This window comes from Serinus canaria, chromosome 6 (genome assembly GCF_022539315.1).
Source record: "Serinus canaria isolate serCan28SL12 chromosome 6, serCan2020, whole genome shotgun sequence".
Classification (NCBI taxonomy): Eukaryota; Metazoa; Chordata; class Aves; order Passeriformes; family Fringillidae; genus Serinus; species Serinus canaria.
Genome location: NC_066320.1, coordinates 22926784 through 22940727, shown reverse-complemented (window position 1 = coordinate 22940727; position 13944 = coordinate 22926784). Strand labels below are relative to the sequence as shown.

General features: G+C 43.4%; 2 protein-coding genes across 2 annotated transcripts; one reads left to right on the top strand and one right to left on the bottom strand.

Moving 5' to 3' along the window:
- Positions 1 to 27: 27 nt before the first annotated feature.
- Positions 28 to 2323, top strand: ATP5MK (ATP synthase membrane subunit k). The gene is made up of 4 exons (XM_030241196.2): positions 28 to 149; positions 1042 to 1139; positions 1229 to 1324; positions 2202 to 2323. The coding sequence occupies exons 2-3, from the start codon at positions 1053 to 1055 to the stop codon at positions 1319 to 1321; spliced, it is 180 nt and encodes a 59-aa protein (XP_030097056.1). The 5' UTR covers positions 28 to 149; positions 1042 to 1052; the 3' UTR covers positions 1322 to 1324; positions 2202 to 2323.
- Positions 2324 to 3445: 1122 nt separating this feature from the next.
- On the bottom strand, positions 3446 to 13518 carry TAF5 (TATA-box binding protein associated factor 5). The gene is made up of 11 exons (XM_030241195.2): positions 12930 to 13518; positions 11566 to 11806; positions 10577 to 10892; positions 9731 to 9894; positions 9129 to 9264; positions 8504 to 8624; positions 8203 to 8332; positions 6996 to 7160; positions 5850 to 6027; positions 5529 to 5706; positions 3446 to 5258 (listed from the first exon to the last, which is right to left on the bottom strand). The coding sequence occupies exons 1-11, from the start codon at positions 13432 to 13434 to the stop codon at positions 5041 to 5043; spliced, it is 2352 nt and encodes a 783-aa protein (XP_030097055.1). The 5' UTR covers positions 13435 to 13518; the 3' UTR covers positions 3446 to 5040.
- Between the last annotated feature and the right edge of the window lie 426 nt (positions 13519 to 13944).

Here is a 13944-nt window from a genome sequence, read left to right as displayed (position 1 = left end):
TACCTCACGGGGAGGGGGCGGGGCCAGGCCGCGCCCCGGCGGCCGCAGCCAATCAGCGAGCCCGGGGGCTGCGCGCGGCGCCCGCGGCCGCCATCTTGTGGGAGGGCGGAGGCGAAGGGCAGAGCGCGGCGGGGACAGCGGTGGCCCAGGTACGGCGGGGCGGCCCGGGCGGGGTCGGGTCCTGGTCCTGGTCCTGCCGCGGGGGACGGCGGCTCTCCGCAGCGCCGGGGCACCCGCGACCTTCAGCCGCGGCGTGGCTCCCTCCGAGTCCCGAGCGCTGCTGCGTCCGTTCCCCGGCCCGACGCGAGCGCGGGGTCGCGGGTGTAACGGGGCAAGGGCACCGGGCTCCCCCGGAAAACAGGACTCGTGTTTCCATGGGGTGCCTTCCCCTCCTCGGAAGGGGTCCTCGGCCCTTGCCCAGGCTTTTACATCGGTCAGGCACGAGAAAAGATGACCTTGGCTTCTGAAGTCTCTCCCAATAGCATGTGGCACGTTTAGAGGAGATGTTTCGTTAAGCTTTTTACCTATGGCACAGTCAGCTAACACTTACCTGGTTATACGCCAGAGATACCGCTGCTGGATTGGCTTAGATTAGAGCTAGACGACGCACAGGAGCTGTGTTAGTGACTGAGGCGCAGTTCCGAGTGTCTGCTGAGTGGGACCGGGGCTGCAGTATCTGCCGGGCTGGGGATCTGTGTCGGGTGTGGGGTGCCCCTGGGCAGAAGATAAGCAACAAATGTTTGTCCAAAACATGACATCCTCTTCAGAAAAATATATCTCTAAACATTAAAAAACCACTGTGCTTTTATTGTGCAATGAACCCTTTATTTGCTTACCTGCTCCCATCACCTGTTTTGTACCTCAAGAAAGAATGCTCTGGATGTGCCTGCTCCTTATGTTTATCCACTAGTTGTCAAATGTTCTGAAAGCAGATTTGGGAGCAGACAATGGAATTATGTGTGTGGAGATTAGTTTGATTTTTTCCTATTGATCCTGTCCAAGTGACATTAAGTTAATTCCCCATCCTGTACTGTTTGTTAGGACAAGCAGCCATGGCTGGCCATGACTCGGGATCTCAACACCAGTTCACTGGATTTCAGAAGTACTTCAATTCCTATACCATCATAGGCAGGAGGAATGTATGTATTAAGTACATTGTTTTGTATCTTGTATAACGGCGTTTTCTGGGGCTTAGACTGAAACTAAATTTAACTTTTCTGTTTTCCAGTATGTAATAGCAACGTACACAGGTGTTGCCCTCCTTGTCTTGTATTTCAAGTTTAGGCCTAAGAAGCAAGCTCCTGCTGTGACAGATAAGTAAAAGGTAAGTGGCTGATGTTCCTCCAAAATGCTCCAGTGCCCGGTCAGGAAGCAGTGACAGAGGACTAGTTGCCAATAACACAGCAAAATGAGAGACAGAAACACAGGCACATGGACTTCCTGTTTACCGTTTTAAAACTCAAATAATATATAGCATTGACTTATTTGGGGGCATTCTGAATGAAGTGGGTTATTAAAGAGAGTGCAGAAAGTGTGGGATACAGTGTTCTTGTTCTTCTGGCATGGTAAATGGGACTAGGAATGGGATGCAGGGAGGAAGAGTAAGCAGGGAAGGAAGAACAGAAGGATGTTGCAGCAAGATACATCGAGCTTTGCCTACAAATATTAGCTACCTCTGGTCTGCCCTTTTGCTGTAAAATAGTGATAACTTGCTTTGTAGATTATTGAAATAATGAAGTAGTACTTAAGGACTTATTTCTTGACTGTATTAAAATTCAAAGTAGAGATTAATGCAGTCTGTTAAGACCTTCATCTCAACCGAGTACAGGAGCACCATATGATGGAACTTGAATAATCATGTGTGCAACTGCATGTTGCACACCTGATTATACAAGGCCTGTGCAGAAGTGACTGGACTTGTATAGCAACAACCAAGTGTTACAAAATTTTGGGGTCACTTTCAAATAAAGAATTTTCACCAGAATGGCATTTTGGCAAAATCTATGGGCTGTCTTCATAGTCTGAAGAAAGGGGTATAGAACAATAATAAAATGTTCTGTGTTCAGGGAACAGCAGACACTTCTTCCTTGGTGTGCTGAAATCTGGCTGCTTGTAGCTAAAATAGTTTGGGCTTGGGGTAGGGGTTTGCCCAGTTAACATCGTGCAAGAATTGCTATGTTTGACCTTTCTTCTCTTGGCAGGTTCCTGGCATGTCTGAACCTCCAATCGGTGTCAGTGTAATGCAGGCTGATGACCTGTTGTGGCTAATAAAATATAAATAATTACTTGTTTTATTGGAAATATGAAATGATCCAAAAAGCTAGATTGTAGTACTTCTCATTTTTCCTCCTTTGTCAAAAATAGTTGCTTGTAGAAGAGATGGAGTATCTGATTGTGTCATTACTGTCTTAACTCTGCTGCTGTTGTAACACATCCTAAGGTGTTCTGAGCACCAGGCAATAACCTAGGAAGGACCTCAGGGCTATTACACTGCACAGGGCCTGCAGCTGATCCAAGCATCTCCACATGTCCATGTCACAGCTTGCATGGTTTGCAGCCATCTGGTTGCTCCCACTTTTTGCATTCCAAGCTAGCAGTTTACATGGAAACCATGGCATCTTCTCCCTCAGTTGTATTTTGCACAGAACCTCTTTGGTTTTGATGGAAGACCTCTGAAAATAGGCTGACCCAGTTGTGGTATTTGGGCTTTTTCTGTTACTGGTTTCTCTTGCAGAGGGAAGAAGGAAAATGGCTTAGCCTAGTAATGTTAAGCTCCTGTAACTCTCCACATTCATAAGCAGTGACCCAAATAGTCCAGTGATCACTTTTCCTGTCTCTTGTGAAAGGAGATGCGCTACCACAGTTAGGTGTGTGCAGCCTCTTCCCTGCCCAACACTCAAATGTGTCCATTGCATTCTCCACAGTGTCCTTCTATAGCTCAGTTAACACTTGGTACCTTCCTTAGATGTCACAGTCGTGCTGATGTGGGAATGTGATGGGTTCTGCCAGCCAACCATGCCAAAGCTTGCAAATAGTTTACTTCCCGAACTGAGGGCAGCAGGAGGTAGGAATGATTGCTGGAAAAATTAATTACAGGGTCTTGATGCTCTCCCTACTTCATTTTTTCTTAAAGCCATTTTTGTACATGCTGTGCCTGCTGAACAAATCGGTCATCTTTCCCTCCTGAGTGTTTGCAAAGATGGCTTCAGCTGTATTTAATCCCCTACTAAAGAATGGTGGCTGTTAGAGTATAATAATGGCAGGAGCTAGAATCTGTAGTCTTCCTTCAGAACAGGCTTTATATAGAACAGCTACTCGTCAACTTAAACATTTCTGATTACTTTGTTTCTCTTAGCAGAGTTGTCACAGTTACAAACTGCTCTTGCTTCCATTCCAGCCATGAAGGAAATTAAGTATCTTCTTGTAACATATAGACACAAACTAAGTGGTTTTAGTATTTATTATGATATCAAAAGTATAAAACTGTACAAAATACAAAGGCAGAATGTGGCAGTGTTTTCTTTAAGCTGTCAAAAATTGTACTTAAATCTAACTGGTCATAGTGAGAGCTAGGAAATTTTGTTGAGGTATCATTACACAAAAAAAAAATCAAAATAATTTTTACCCTTTTTCTTTGAAGAAAATGTCTAGGGAGCTTCCTAGTGAATTTTCCACACTTTATTTTGATGTATAATGCCTGCAGTATACCTTGACTCTGTTAGAGCAAACGAGAGATGAAAGAGGAGGTAGTTCTCCATTTACTTTACCTTAAAATGACAAGTCTTGTTTTTATTTTCACTGGAGAGGCAGTAAATTGTTCAAGTGTCCAAGTCCTTACTGTGAAGTAAAGAGGAACATAAAACAGATTTCTCTGCACAAATCTTGTAAGAAATTAACAACAAAAACCAACCCAAACCCAAGCCACATTGGACCTGGCCTTTGGTGGTGGTGGTTTTGGTTCAAAGACACAGACGTTCTTCCCAGTGTTCTGCATGTTTTACTCTTCTTTAAAAATAAAACACAGCTTTATTGGTAGTCCAGGAGGACTCACTGGGTACAATCTTTTTGTGGATAGGAATTGTCACTCAGCAGACAAGCTGGCCTTTCAAAAGCAAACTGACTACACACTTATCCTTTCCTGCTGCTATAATGTTTCAATTTCTTGGCTCGTTTTACTGGGTATTTTTTATGTTAAACCTTATGCAGAAAGGATACAGGTTATTAATGTTCTTTTACACTTAATACAAAGTAAAGGGTTTAAGTCCACTTTTTTAATAGTGACTATTTCAGTTGTGCCTCAGTTCCCCTTTTTTATTTTCTCATACAATAAAGTATGAAAGTAAATAAAGTTCACATTGAGCTTCTGGTGGCTTATCACACTGACAGCACTGGCTACCTCTGAAAACAGTAACAAGATCTGTGTTTCTGACACCTCAAAAGAGCACACCAGTTTGAAATCTTTTCAGGACTTTGTACTTGGCTGCATAAAAACCCGTGCTCGGAGCTTGGCGGCAGTTCCCCAGAAGCATCGGCTGCCGGGCCTGCTCCATCAATGCCCTGGTTGCTGCTATGATCTCACCACGCCTGCTGCCCAGCCCAGGCTGTAGTGAATCAAACTACATTCTTCTTTCCTGAAAATGGACAGTTTTGCTTGTGTTTGAGACTGATTAAACATTTGCTATACATAAATTAAGTGCTTTAAAAAAATCTGAGAACACATGTAAAGGCTGTTAACTTTTCACAAGTTTCAGCCAGTACCACCTCTGGGAAGAGATGGCTCATTTCATATGTACATATCTGTTACCAAAAGCACCACAAACAGTTCCTTCTTTTACAGCCACAATGTCTTGTCAATCTCCAGCATTTTCAAACTGCAGATAAATATGAAACAGCAGAACTGAGAGATGCTGCTTGCATGAATTACAGTTTCATACTCCTTGCAATGGACTTGTGGGATCCTTCTGTTCAAGACATTCCCGCTCGTCTCACATCCTGAGGTCACTACTGCAATGACTTGGCACAGTCAGTCTCAGCTTCCTGCTACTGTGAGCTGTAGGCTCCTGCAGCCAGCAGCAGGTTCCTGCGTGTGAAATGGAGATGAACAACTGGGGTTGATTTAGTCATGTATGTGCCCAGTAGCAAGTCCTGTGAGTTTTCAGGCAAGTTTATGTGTCCAGTGGCTGTAGTAAAGTCATCAGTTTCTAAATCTTCAAATGCCTTCACAGCATCCCACAGACGAACTGTGTTATCCATCGAACCTAAAAAGAAAAAAAAACAGTTTAAAGTATTTTGTTATAAAATAGAATATAAAAAATGGTTCTGGGGAGCAAGTTAACAGATATTAAAGCTCAGAAAGCAAAAGACTATAGCAAGCCTCATACAGCATACTAAATGCACACATAAAAGATACTAGTCCTTGCTGCTTTTGCTAAGCAAGTTATTCTACTTTGTCTTTCTCAATTTAAGTGACTAATCATATCATTCCTCTTTAGAATTATGGACACTTCACTGTTCCTGGTGAATTTTACCTGATGCTAAAATCTCCCCATCCCTACTGAATCTGAGCGCATAGATAGTGTCTGTGTGCCCTTTCAATTCGCCAACCATCAAGCCATGTCCAATATCCCACAGCAGAACTCTTCCATCTGTTGCTCCAGTAGCCAGGAATCGTCCATTAGGAGAAAATGCCAATGAATGAATTGGTCCCTAAAACAGACATGGGGAGGCAGCAAAACAAGTTAATTAAGTCTACTCACATTCAGTCAGTCAAGCTGTGCTCAGAACAGAACTGTTTACAATCTCAGCACTGAAATAAAATCACTTTCACATTGTCAGTGATCTGCCTTTACCTTATGTCCAGTGAATATTCTTACACAATTCCCATTCAAAACATCCCAAAGCCTTATAGTCCTGTCTGCTGAGCCTGTTGCAATGTAGTTGGAGTTTGGATGAAATCGGGTACATGTCACATCTGCAAGATGGCCAGCAAAGATCCGTAATGGCTGGTAGTGATCTGTTGCCCACAGACTGAAAAGAAAAGCTGTATTAATGAAAGAACCCTAAAGAAGTTCAGTCTCTCTGTTGGAGCAACTCTCAGAGGAAGCCACAAAAATTCTCAGAGAGCTGAACTACCTCTGCAATGAGGAAAGGATAACAGTTTAGCCTGGAGAAGAGTTGGCTCTGGGAAGACCTTGTTGTGGCCTTTCAGTACTTAAAGGGGGATTAGGAGAAAGATTGGGACAGACTTTTTGTCAGGGCCTATTGCAACAGGAGAAGGGATAATGATTTTAAACTAAAGGAAGGTAGATTTAATCTAGATATTAGGAAGACATTTTTACAATGAGGGTAGTGAAACACACAGGTTGCCCAGAGAGGTGGGAGATGCCCTATCCCTGGATACATTCAAGGTCAGGTTGGATGGGGCTCTAAGCAGCCTGATCGAGTTTAAGATGTCCCTGCTCATTGCAGGGACATCTTAAACTAGATCAGGCTGCTTAGAGCTGCCTGTCGTTGCAGGCTGTTGGACTAGATGGCCTTTAAAGGTCCCTTCCAACCCAAACTGTTCCATGATTCAATGATTGGTTGCACAATGAGAAAAAAAAAGTAATTGTGGAGTGATTTCTTATGGGTCAGTTTATTGAATTAGGGTGTTTTTTTGAAAAATATACTCTTTAGAATGGAGAAATAAAGAATATTCTGTCAAGCTGTTCAACAATTAGAGGAGAATACTTCTAATCAGAGGGTCACTTAGGCAGACATCATCTCTTTAGACATCAGGTGTTACTAATGTGTGTTGAAAATACAGAAAAACCATGAGATAATATAATGTGTGTTGAATTAAAAAATAAAACCACATTAACATCTATTCAGTATTTTAACTGACATAAAATTTATTTTGAGTAATAGAGTGGGCAAGAGTATATCAGCTAATGAATTTCAGGGTTGATCCACCACAAACTGACCCAGACAAATAAAAAACAAATGCAGTTTCTTACCGAGCCACTCTGTCATGTCCCCCAGACACAAAGTAATAACCGTAAGGAGAGAACTGTGTATCCCAAACTGGATAATTGTGTCCTTTATATCCCACCAAACACGTGAATGTTTGGAGACTCCACAATCTCACAGTGCCATCCTCAGAACAGGACAACAGATAGTTCCTGTCACAGGAGAAAGTATAGCATATAACATGTCAAACACACACAGGGGCTGTATAAATATTGCATAAACACTGTGAAATGTCTATAAAGTGTCCATGAATTGTCCCCTCATCAGCACCAGTTTGGCATGTCACCCATAAATCAGCATTTCAGTGCAGTTGGCAGAATTGACCAATTCAAGCAGAACCCAGTCCTAGGCCCTTATGCAAAAAAAGAGATGATTTTACATTGATGATTAATTCTGATGGCACTTAATACTGAGGAAAAAAAAAAAACAAAAAACACACCATAGAGGAGCTCTTTACTCAGGAATTCCAGTTACAGGAAAAAATGGCTAGTAAATTGCCATTTAATGTCACTGTATTATTTTTCTAAAAGATCTTCTATTACAACTCTGAACAAAATTTCATTATTCCTTGAAAGAGAATTCATATCATGCTCTCATTCTCAATTATAATTATAGACTTACACAATATTTGTTCCACACAAAGTTTATTTCTCAGCTGTGTTTCTGTGGTGGCTGTTTCCTGACTAAACACAAGCAGAAGCAAAACCTGAGACATTTAAATCTCTTTCCCAATGTCCAGACTCCCATCGTTACACAAAGGTTTAAATTTTTTTATTTCAAAAATACTATTCCATACATTCTGAAAATAAAGTCTCAAGAGAATATGAGAAAGTTGAAGTACAATGATATGCTTCTGAGACTTTAAGTTTTGCAACACTCTAAGTTATATCACTGCTGCAGTACTTTTCCTCTCTATGTATCACTCCATTAAAACCCAGCTTAAACTAAAGTTTGCAAAACTGTAGTTTTGTCATCTAAGTCCTAAATCTCCAAAATGGTGCTGCTATAGTTGAATTCAATAGTAGCTGAGAGAGCTCAACACCCTGAACCTTATGAGCTTTACAGAGTTTCTTACGAGCTACATGAGCAAGAATTGTTTTAACCTGAAAAAAGCTGCATTAGGACTATGTTCTCATTCAGGAGCATGCAATTAAAACTGAAGACAAGCAAACTAGTTAGCTTGTAAACTTTTACCTATCGGGACTGAAGCTGGTGCCATAGACAGGTCCACTGTGACCATATAAAATCTTCAACTCACTTGCTGTTTTCTCATCCATGATCCTCTCCAAGACATCATCTGATTCTTTGTCAATGAGACTGAGGTCTGCAAGATTTGAAAGTTCAGATATCAGAATAACTGTCAGAAGTTCAAAGATAAATGTCATCATGACATCATCTCAGTTAAGTATCAAGATTTAGAAATGTTTGTACCGTATCCAGAACACAAATGTCACAAGTTATTTATTCTCCTATTAAGTTTTATTGTCTTAATTACCTGCAGCTGTTTTCACACTACGTAGCTTTTTTGGAGTCACAGACCACACTCTGACAGTAGAGTCAGCAAAGCCTCCTACAATCATGCTGGAGTCATCTGTAATATCCACTGCAGTCAGACCCTACACACAAAATATCCAGTTATACTGTCTGAATCTCTCATTATACATTGCAAATATTACAAAATCCTAAAAACTATTAGAAAGGTCATTTGACTCATTTATAAAAATAGTGAGAATTACTGCAGGATAAACAAAAACCCACATAATTTTTTTGCCCCATTAAAAATAAAGGTTTATGTATGAAGTACAGTCAGAGCTGACAAACATATTGCTTTCCAGTACTCCAGTGCAAAACATCTACTGTGCTCTATAGGAAACACTTAGGACAGGAAACGTAAAAGAAAGAATTATAGTAAAATCCAAGCAAAACCAAGTAACATGGAAATTTTATAGTTTAAGGAGTCTTTGAAGAGAATTTTGAACATTTTGGAACATAAACTTGGCAATATTTAATCCAAATACTCCAATTACCCTTGCCAACACTGTTATGTCTTTTTTCTTCAGCAAAAGTGATGCTCATAATTTTGATCCCCTTAGCCCTATTACTCAAACTCTTTTACCAACCTGGTAAGCATTAAGGAATGTGTAGAAACAGATGGAGGGCAGGCACTCTGGCCCAAGACGCACTCGCCTCGCAGCTTCCTTCATATTCATTACTTTATCCAGCTTGTCAGAGTCTTTCAGTTCTGGCAGGGGAATTCTACACAAGAAGCACACATTTTTACAAAGTAAAAACACCTTCCTTACTGTTAATCCAAACACAGTGAAACATTTGCATGCAACCTCATACCTCAGTATTCAAATAAGAAACAAGAATTAGTAAATATGAAAGACTATGTAGACGACTAACTGATGAGAAAGAGAGCCAGTAGCTTTCAGAATTTCAGACAGGTACTGGAACAAGATAAACAACTGAGTATGACCTGAAAAGATTAGTGGGTAACCAAATAAAATTTCATCAAATGTCATTCAAAGGGAAATCTAGGTTGACTTGATGGGCAATGACAGAGGGTTATATGCCAAGGGTTCCATGACCTCCCTTAGTAGTCTTATAGCTAAAGCTGTGTACAGCCAAAATTATAAAAAATGCCATGTGAACAGAGATGCAGATTTGGCTTGACAAGACTGGATTTTAAAAACTTCTCTACACATTATTTCCTTGGTACCTGTTTTGGGGAGGAGCATTAGGGTCCTGTTTTTTACTTTTTGACCCTACATTATCTTTTTTAGGTTTTTTCTTCTTTGGCTTTCCTTCCTCATTTTCTCCTTCTTCATCTTCATCATCCAAAGGCACATCAAACTCTGGTTCTTTCAATAAGCCGAAGAAAACCTATCAGCCAATAAAAAACCACATAAGACAAAAAAGTAATTGCTGTTCTTACTGAAAACCAGATTTTTAAATGGTAACTTTTCAATGTGGTAGTCCAAACAATAGAGCTGCCCCTTTAAAGCTGCTCTGTTTAATATTACAGCATATATTACTGCTTGGCCCATAAGGAATGTAGTACATTTTCTCCTGGTTTACCCAGCCAACTGGGTAACTTGATCTGGACAACTGTAAGTTCTCCCACCATCTCTTTGTCCTTTAAAGTGCAATCCCCACCCTGCCTCATTTATTTGTATAGTACTGTGGTACTACACACACAACTTTTCTAGTCACAACTGGTAGCAAGTCAAAATTACTATCTGTTGTACAAAAGAGGAAGCAAATAGTCAAGTGTCCATTTTAAAACTTTAGAGTAATTAATGAGTTAGTTTAAGTTTAGTTCAGTGGGCTGAACAAAGATTGTATCTCAAAAGGATTTAGCAGTTTCGTCCACCTGACAGCAATACATCTTTATGTCTCTACTCCTGTCAACACCTGTTTGTACAGTTCTCTTCCTTTGTTCTGTTACTGCTGTCTTTTAAGATCTCAAGTTATGATTGTCAATCTATAGTAAGAAAAAGCAGGGAGATTTGCAAAAAGCACAGCAGGGAGATTTGCAAAAAGCACAACAATCTTTGTCTCCTACCTTTGCTTTATTAGCCTCTCGTTTTGCCTCCCCGGCCAAGCTTCCAACCATAGCATCTATCTGTTGTTTACTGCGAGGCATTCCATCAAAGATATCAATGTAAAGATGCTCCTGAACAATGTTCCAGATCTGATTGTTCTGCTTTTCCTGAAGATGCCTCTTCAGGAGTTGATAAGAGTCACGGGAAATGCGCAGCACAAACTTGCTTGTTCTGAAGTCCAGCATGGTCTCGTTACCTTTCATGTGCTCTTTTTTGGTTAAGCTCGACAATACACGCAGGTCATCCTGGTAATAACACTCCTGATCCCCATGAAATCTATTGAAACAATTCAAGATATGGTAAAAGGTTTAGGCACTCAACTTGTTATAAAATAGTTTTGGCAAGGGACATTTTAACTATTTACAGAACCATTTGAAGGGAAACAAAGTTATACTTTTGGACTGAAGTATTTCACAATTGGTCTGAATCCACGAAACAAATCAAATTCTATTTTCTTCTCAAGTGATAAACAAGTGAAACATAGTAAGAGTACAGAAAGTTATAGATTAGCCAGAATCTAATTTCTTTAAACTCATTTGAAGAATTTCAATGTACATCCTGTGATATCAGCAAATACTTATAGCATTCATTATTTTGGCATCTTAGTGCAATCTTCCAATTATAAAAACTGACCCCATAATCTTTCCCTAAAGATGCAGAATCTCTTCAATGATACAGAATGCAGAATGCAGCAAGAAGCCCATCAGCACACCATTAACACCGTTCAAACTCTGCACGGTTCACTAGTTTGCACATCTTTCTAATGGGAGATTGGAAAAGAATTTAAGAACAGTTACTACAACCCATGGCACTGTTACTTGAGATTTCAAATCTCTTCAGCTTTAGAGAAGAATAATACATACACATGTATAGGTATATAAATAGCTCACAGATTTAGCCAAAGTAGCAAACACAAAATAACACAATTGTACAAATGAAAATGAATTACCTTTCAAAAAAAGACTTTGCCTCACTCTCATGTTGATTGTAGACCAATTCCAAGTACATGTGCACAAAGAGAGGATAAAAGAGCTGAGACAACTCTGCCCGATGGCAGTCCAGGGAGCACTCGATGAAGTGTTTCAGGCCGCTGTAGTACTCCTCGTACAGCGTCGGGTCCCCCTGCTGGTTGTAGGCGGAGAGCACCGCGCTCACGTCCGGCTGGTCCTCAACAACCACCGCGCCTCCGACTGCAAAAGCACCAGCCAACAACAACAGCTGCTCAGACAGTCTGCAAGAGCCAGCAAACAAACAGTGGCCACAACCCCCTGGTCAGGTGAGCAAAACACGTCCTGTGCCCATTCAGCACCAAGTCTAAACAATACAGGTGAGACCATATTGGTCCAGCAGCCGATTCTCTCCAGCAGTTTTTTGGGATTTCCCTGCCAACTGTTGCCCACTTAGTGCCTAATTCAGTCAGGATTTTAAGTGTAAAGGAAGGAGCCACTAAGCTCACCAGAATGAGTTATTTTACTGCTAGGGCTAGAAACTCTTAAAGGAGGCGCAGAATGCAAGACTATAATTATTTTGATTCCAGTAAATAAGCAAGTAGACTAGGTGAACAATTCACTAAGACCACCACACAACCACCACAGAGCAGGGACACAACACTCTGACAGTTCTGTTCTACACATCAGTTTTTACACGCTTCCGTTGCTTTATCTTTTAAATAAAAACAATAATAGCTAGTGATGTCATGTACAAGCTGACTTTATGCTGTACACTCACTGGAACTCAGAGTAGCAGATCCTGAAACTTCATTATTCATTAAAGCTGCCTCACAGAACACCTTGATTAACAGTACTTGGAATTTAATTATCCAAAAAACATCTCAAGTACTCAAACTCGATAAGAAATGAAGAAAGCCTCGCCTACAAATATCCCATGGCTCCTTCACCAAAACGCAGCCTGTACGTGAGACCTCTGTTCTCATCCCTGCGGCCAGACCCGGGACAATTCCCACTGACTACAATGGAACCTTCCTGTCCCCGCTACTCGATCAGTTATGATGGGACACAAATACAAGAGGGAGCACTTCTCGGTGCACAGTGCTCCTTGCAAATGCGAGACACCCTATTCTTGGTCCCTTGCTCCAGAAGAGACGGATTTCTCCTTGGATTGTATGGAGAAATGAGACATCCAGGGACCTCCCGGAAGGCCGAGGTAGACTCTCGGTGGCACCGGGAACCTGACACCGACCCTTGTCTCCCAGCATAAGGGAGAGCCCCGAGGCCGCGAGCAGCACACGGGCTCCCCACTTCCCGGGGTTCCCGCCCAGAGAAGGGACCGATCCCGCAGTCCCGCGGGCCTCACCTTTCCCCGGCGGCACGGCGGCAACTGCAGCCACACCGGGGCTGGAAGTCGCGACAGTGGCGACGTTGCCTCCTATGGCGACGGCGGCAGCGCTGGTGCCCCGGCCGAGCAGCGCCTCGCCGGAGTCCGCGTCGCTGCCGGAGCCCCCCAGGAGTCCGGCGCTGGCGGGGCTGAGGGCGACGGCACCCAGGTCGTCACCGAGCAGGCGGGCTTCGCGACGTAGGATCTCCTCGGACTCGCGGAGGTTGCTGCGCCGCAGGAACTGCAGTACGGCCACAAGCGTCTGCCGGTCCAACGCTACCGGGGAGGCGGCCGGGCCCGGCGCCGCGGGCTTTGAGGGTGCCGCATCTCCACCGGCTCCCGCCGCCTCTCCCTCCGCCGCGGCGGCCGGGGCGGCGGCGGGAGCGGCGGCGGGAGGCACCGCTGGAGGTGGCGGCGGCGTCCCTGCCTCGGGGTCCGGCTGCACCGCCGCCACCTCTGCCGGCTCCTCATGCAGCGCCGCCATCTTGCGCCGCCTTCCATTCGCCGGCGGCGCACGGCTGCCGCCACGCGCGGCCGCCCTTGCGACAGTGAGGGCAAAGGAAGGGCAGCGCTGCCGCTGCCTCCAGAGGCGCGGGCTGCTTCGTTTTGCGACGCTGGCGGAAGCGCTTTGTGGCAGCGGGGGCGCGGTGAGGGGCGGCGGCGCCGGGGCGGTGTGAGGGGACGGGGCTCTCTGGGCGCTGCCGGGTTCCCTGCAGTGCACCGGGAATGAATGGCCTTGGACTGGGGGCCCAGTTAACGTAATTACGGCTGGGCCGCTGAGTTTTCCAGATATTTCTAATACTGCTTCTTTTTTAACCCTCTTAAACAGAGATTCGGTGATACTTGTCGAAGGGCTGAGAGGACTTGGGGTGTTCAGCCTGGAGAATAAAAGATTCCAGGGAGACGCTACAGCACCTTCCAGTGTCTATAGGGGCTACAAGAGAGTTGGAGAGTGACTTTGGACAAGGGCAGGTAGTGTCAGGGCAAGGGAGAA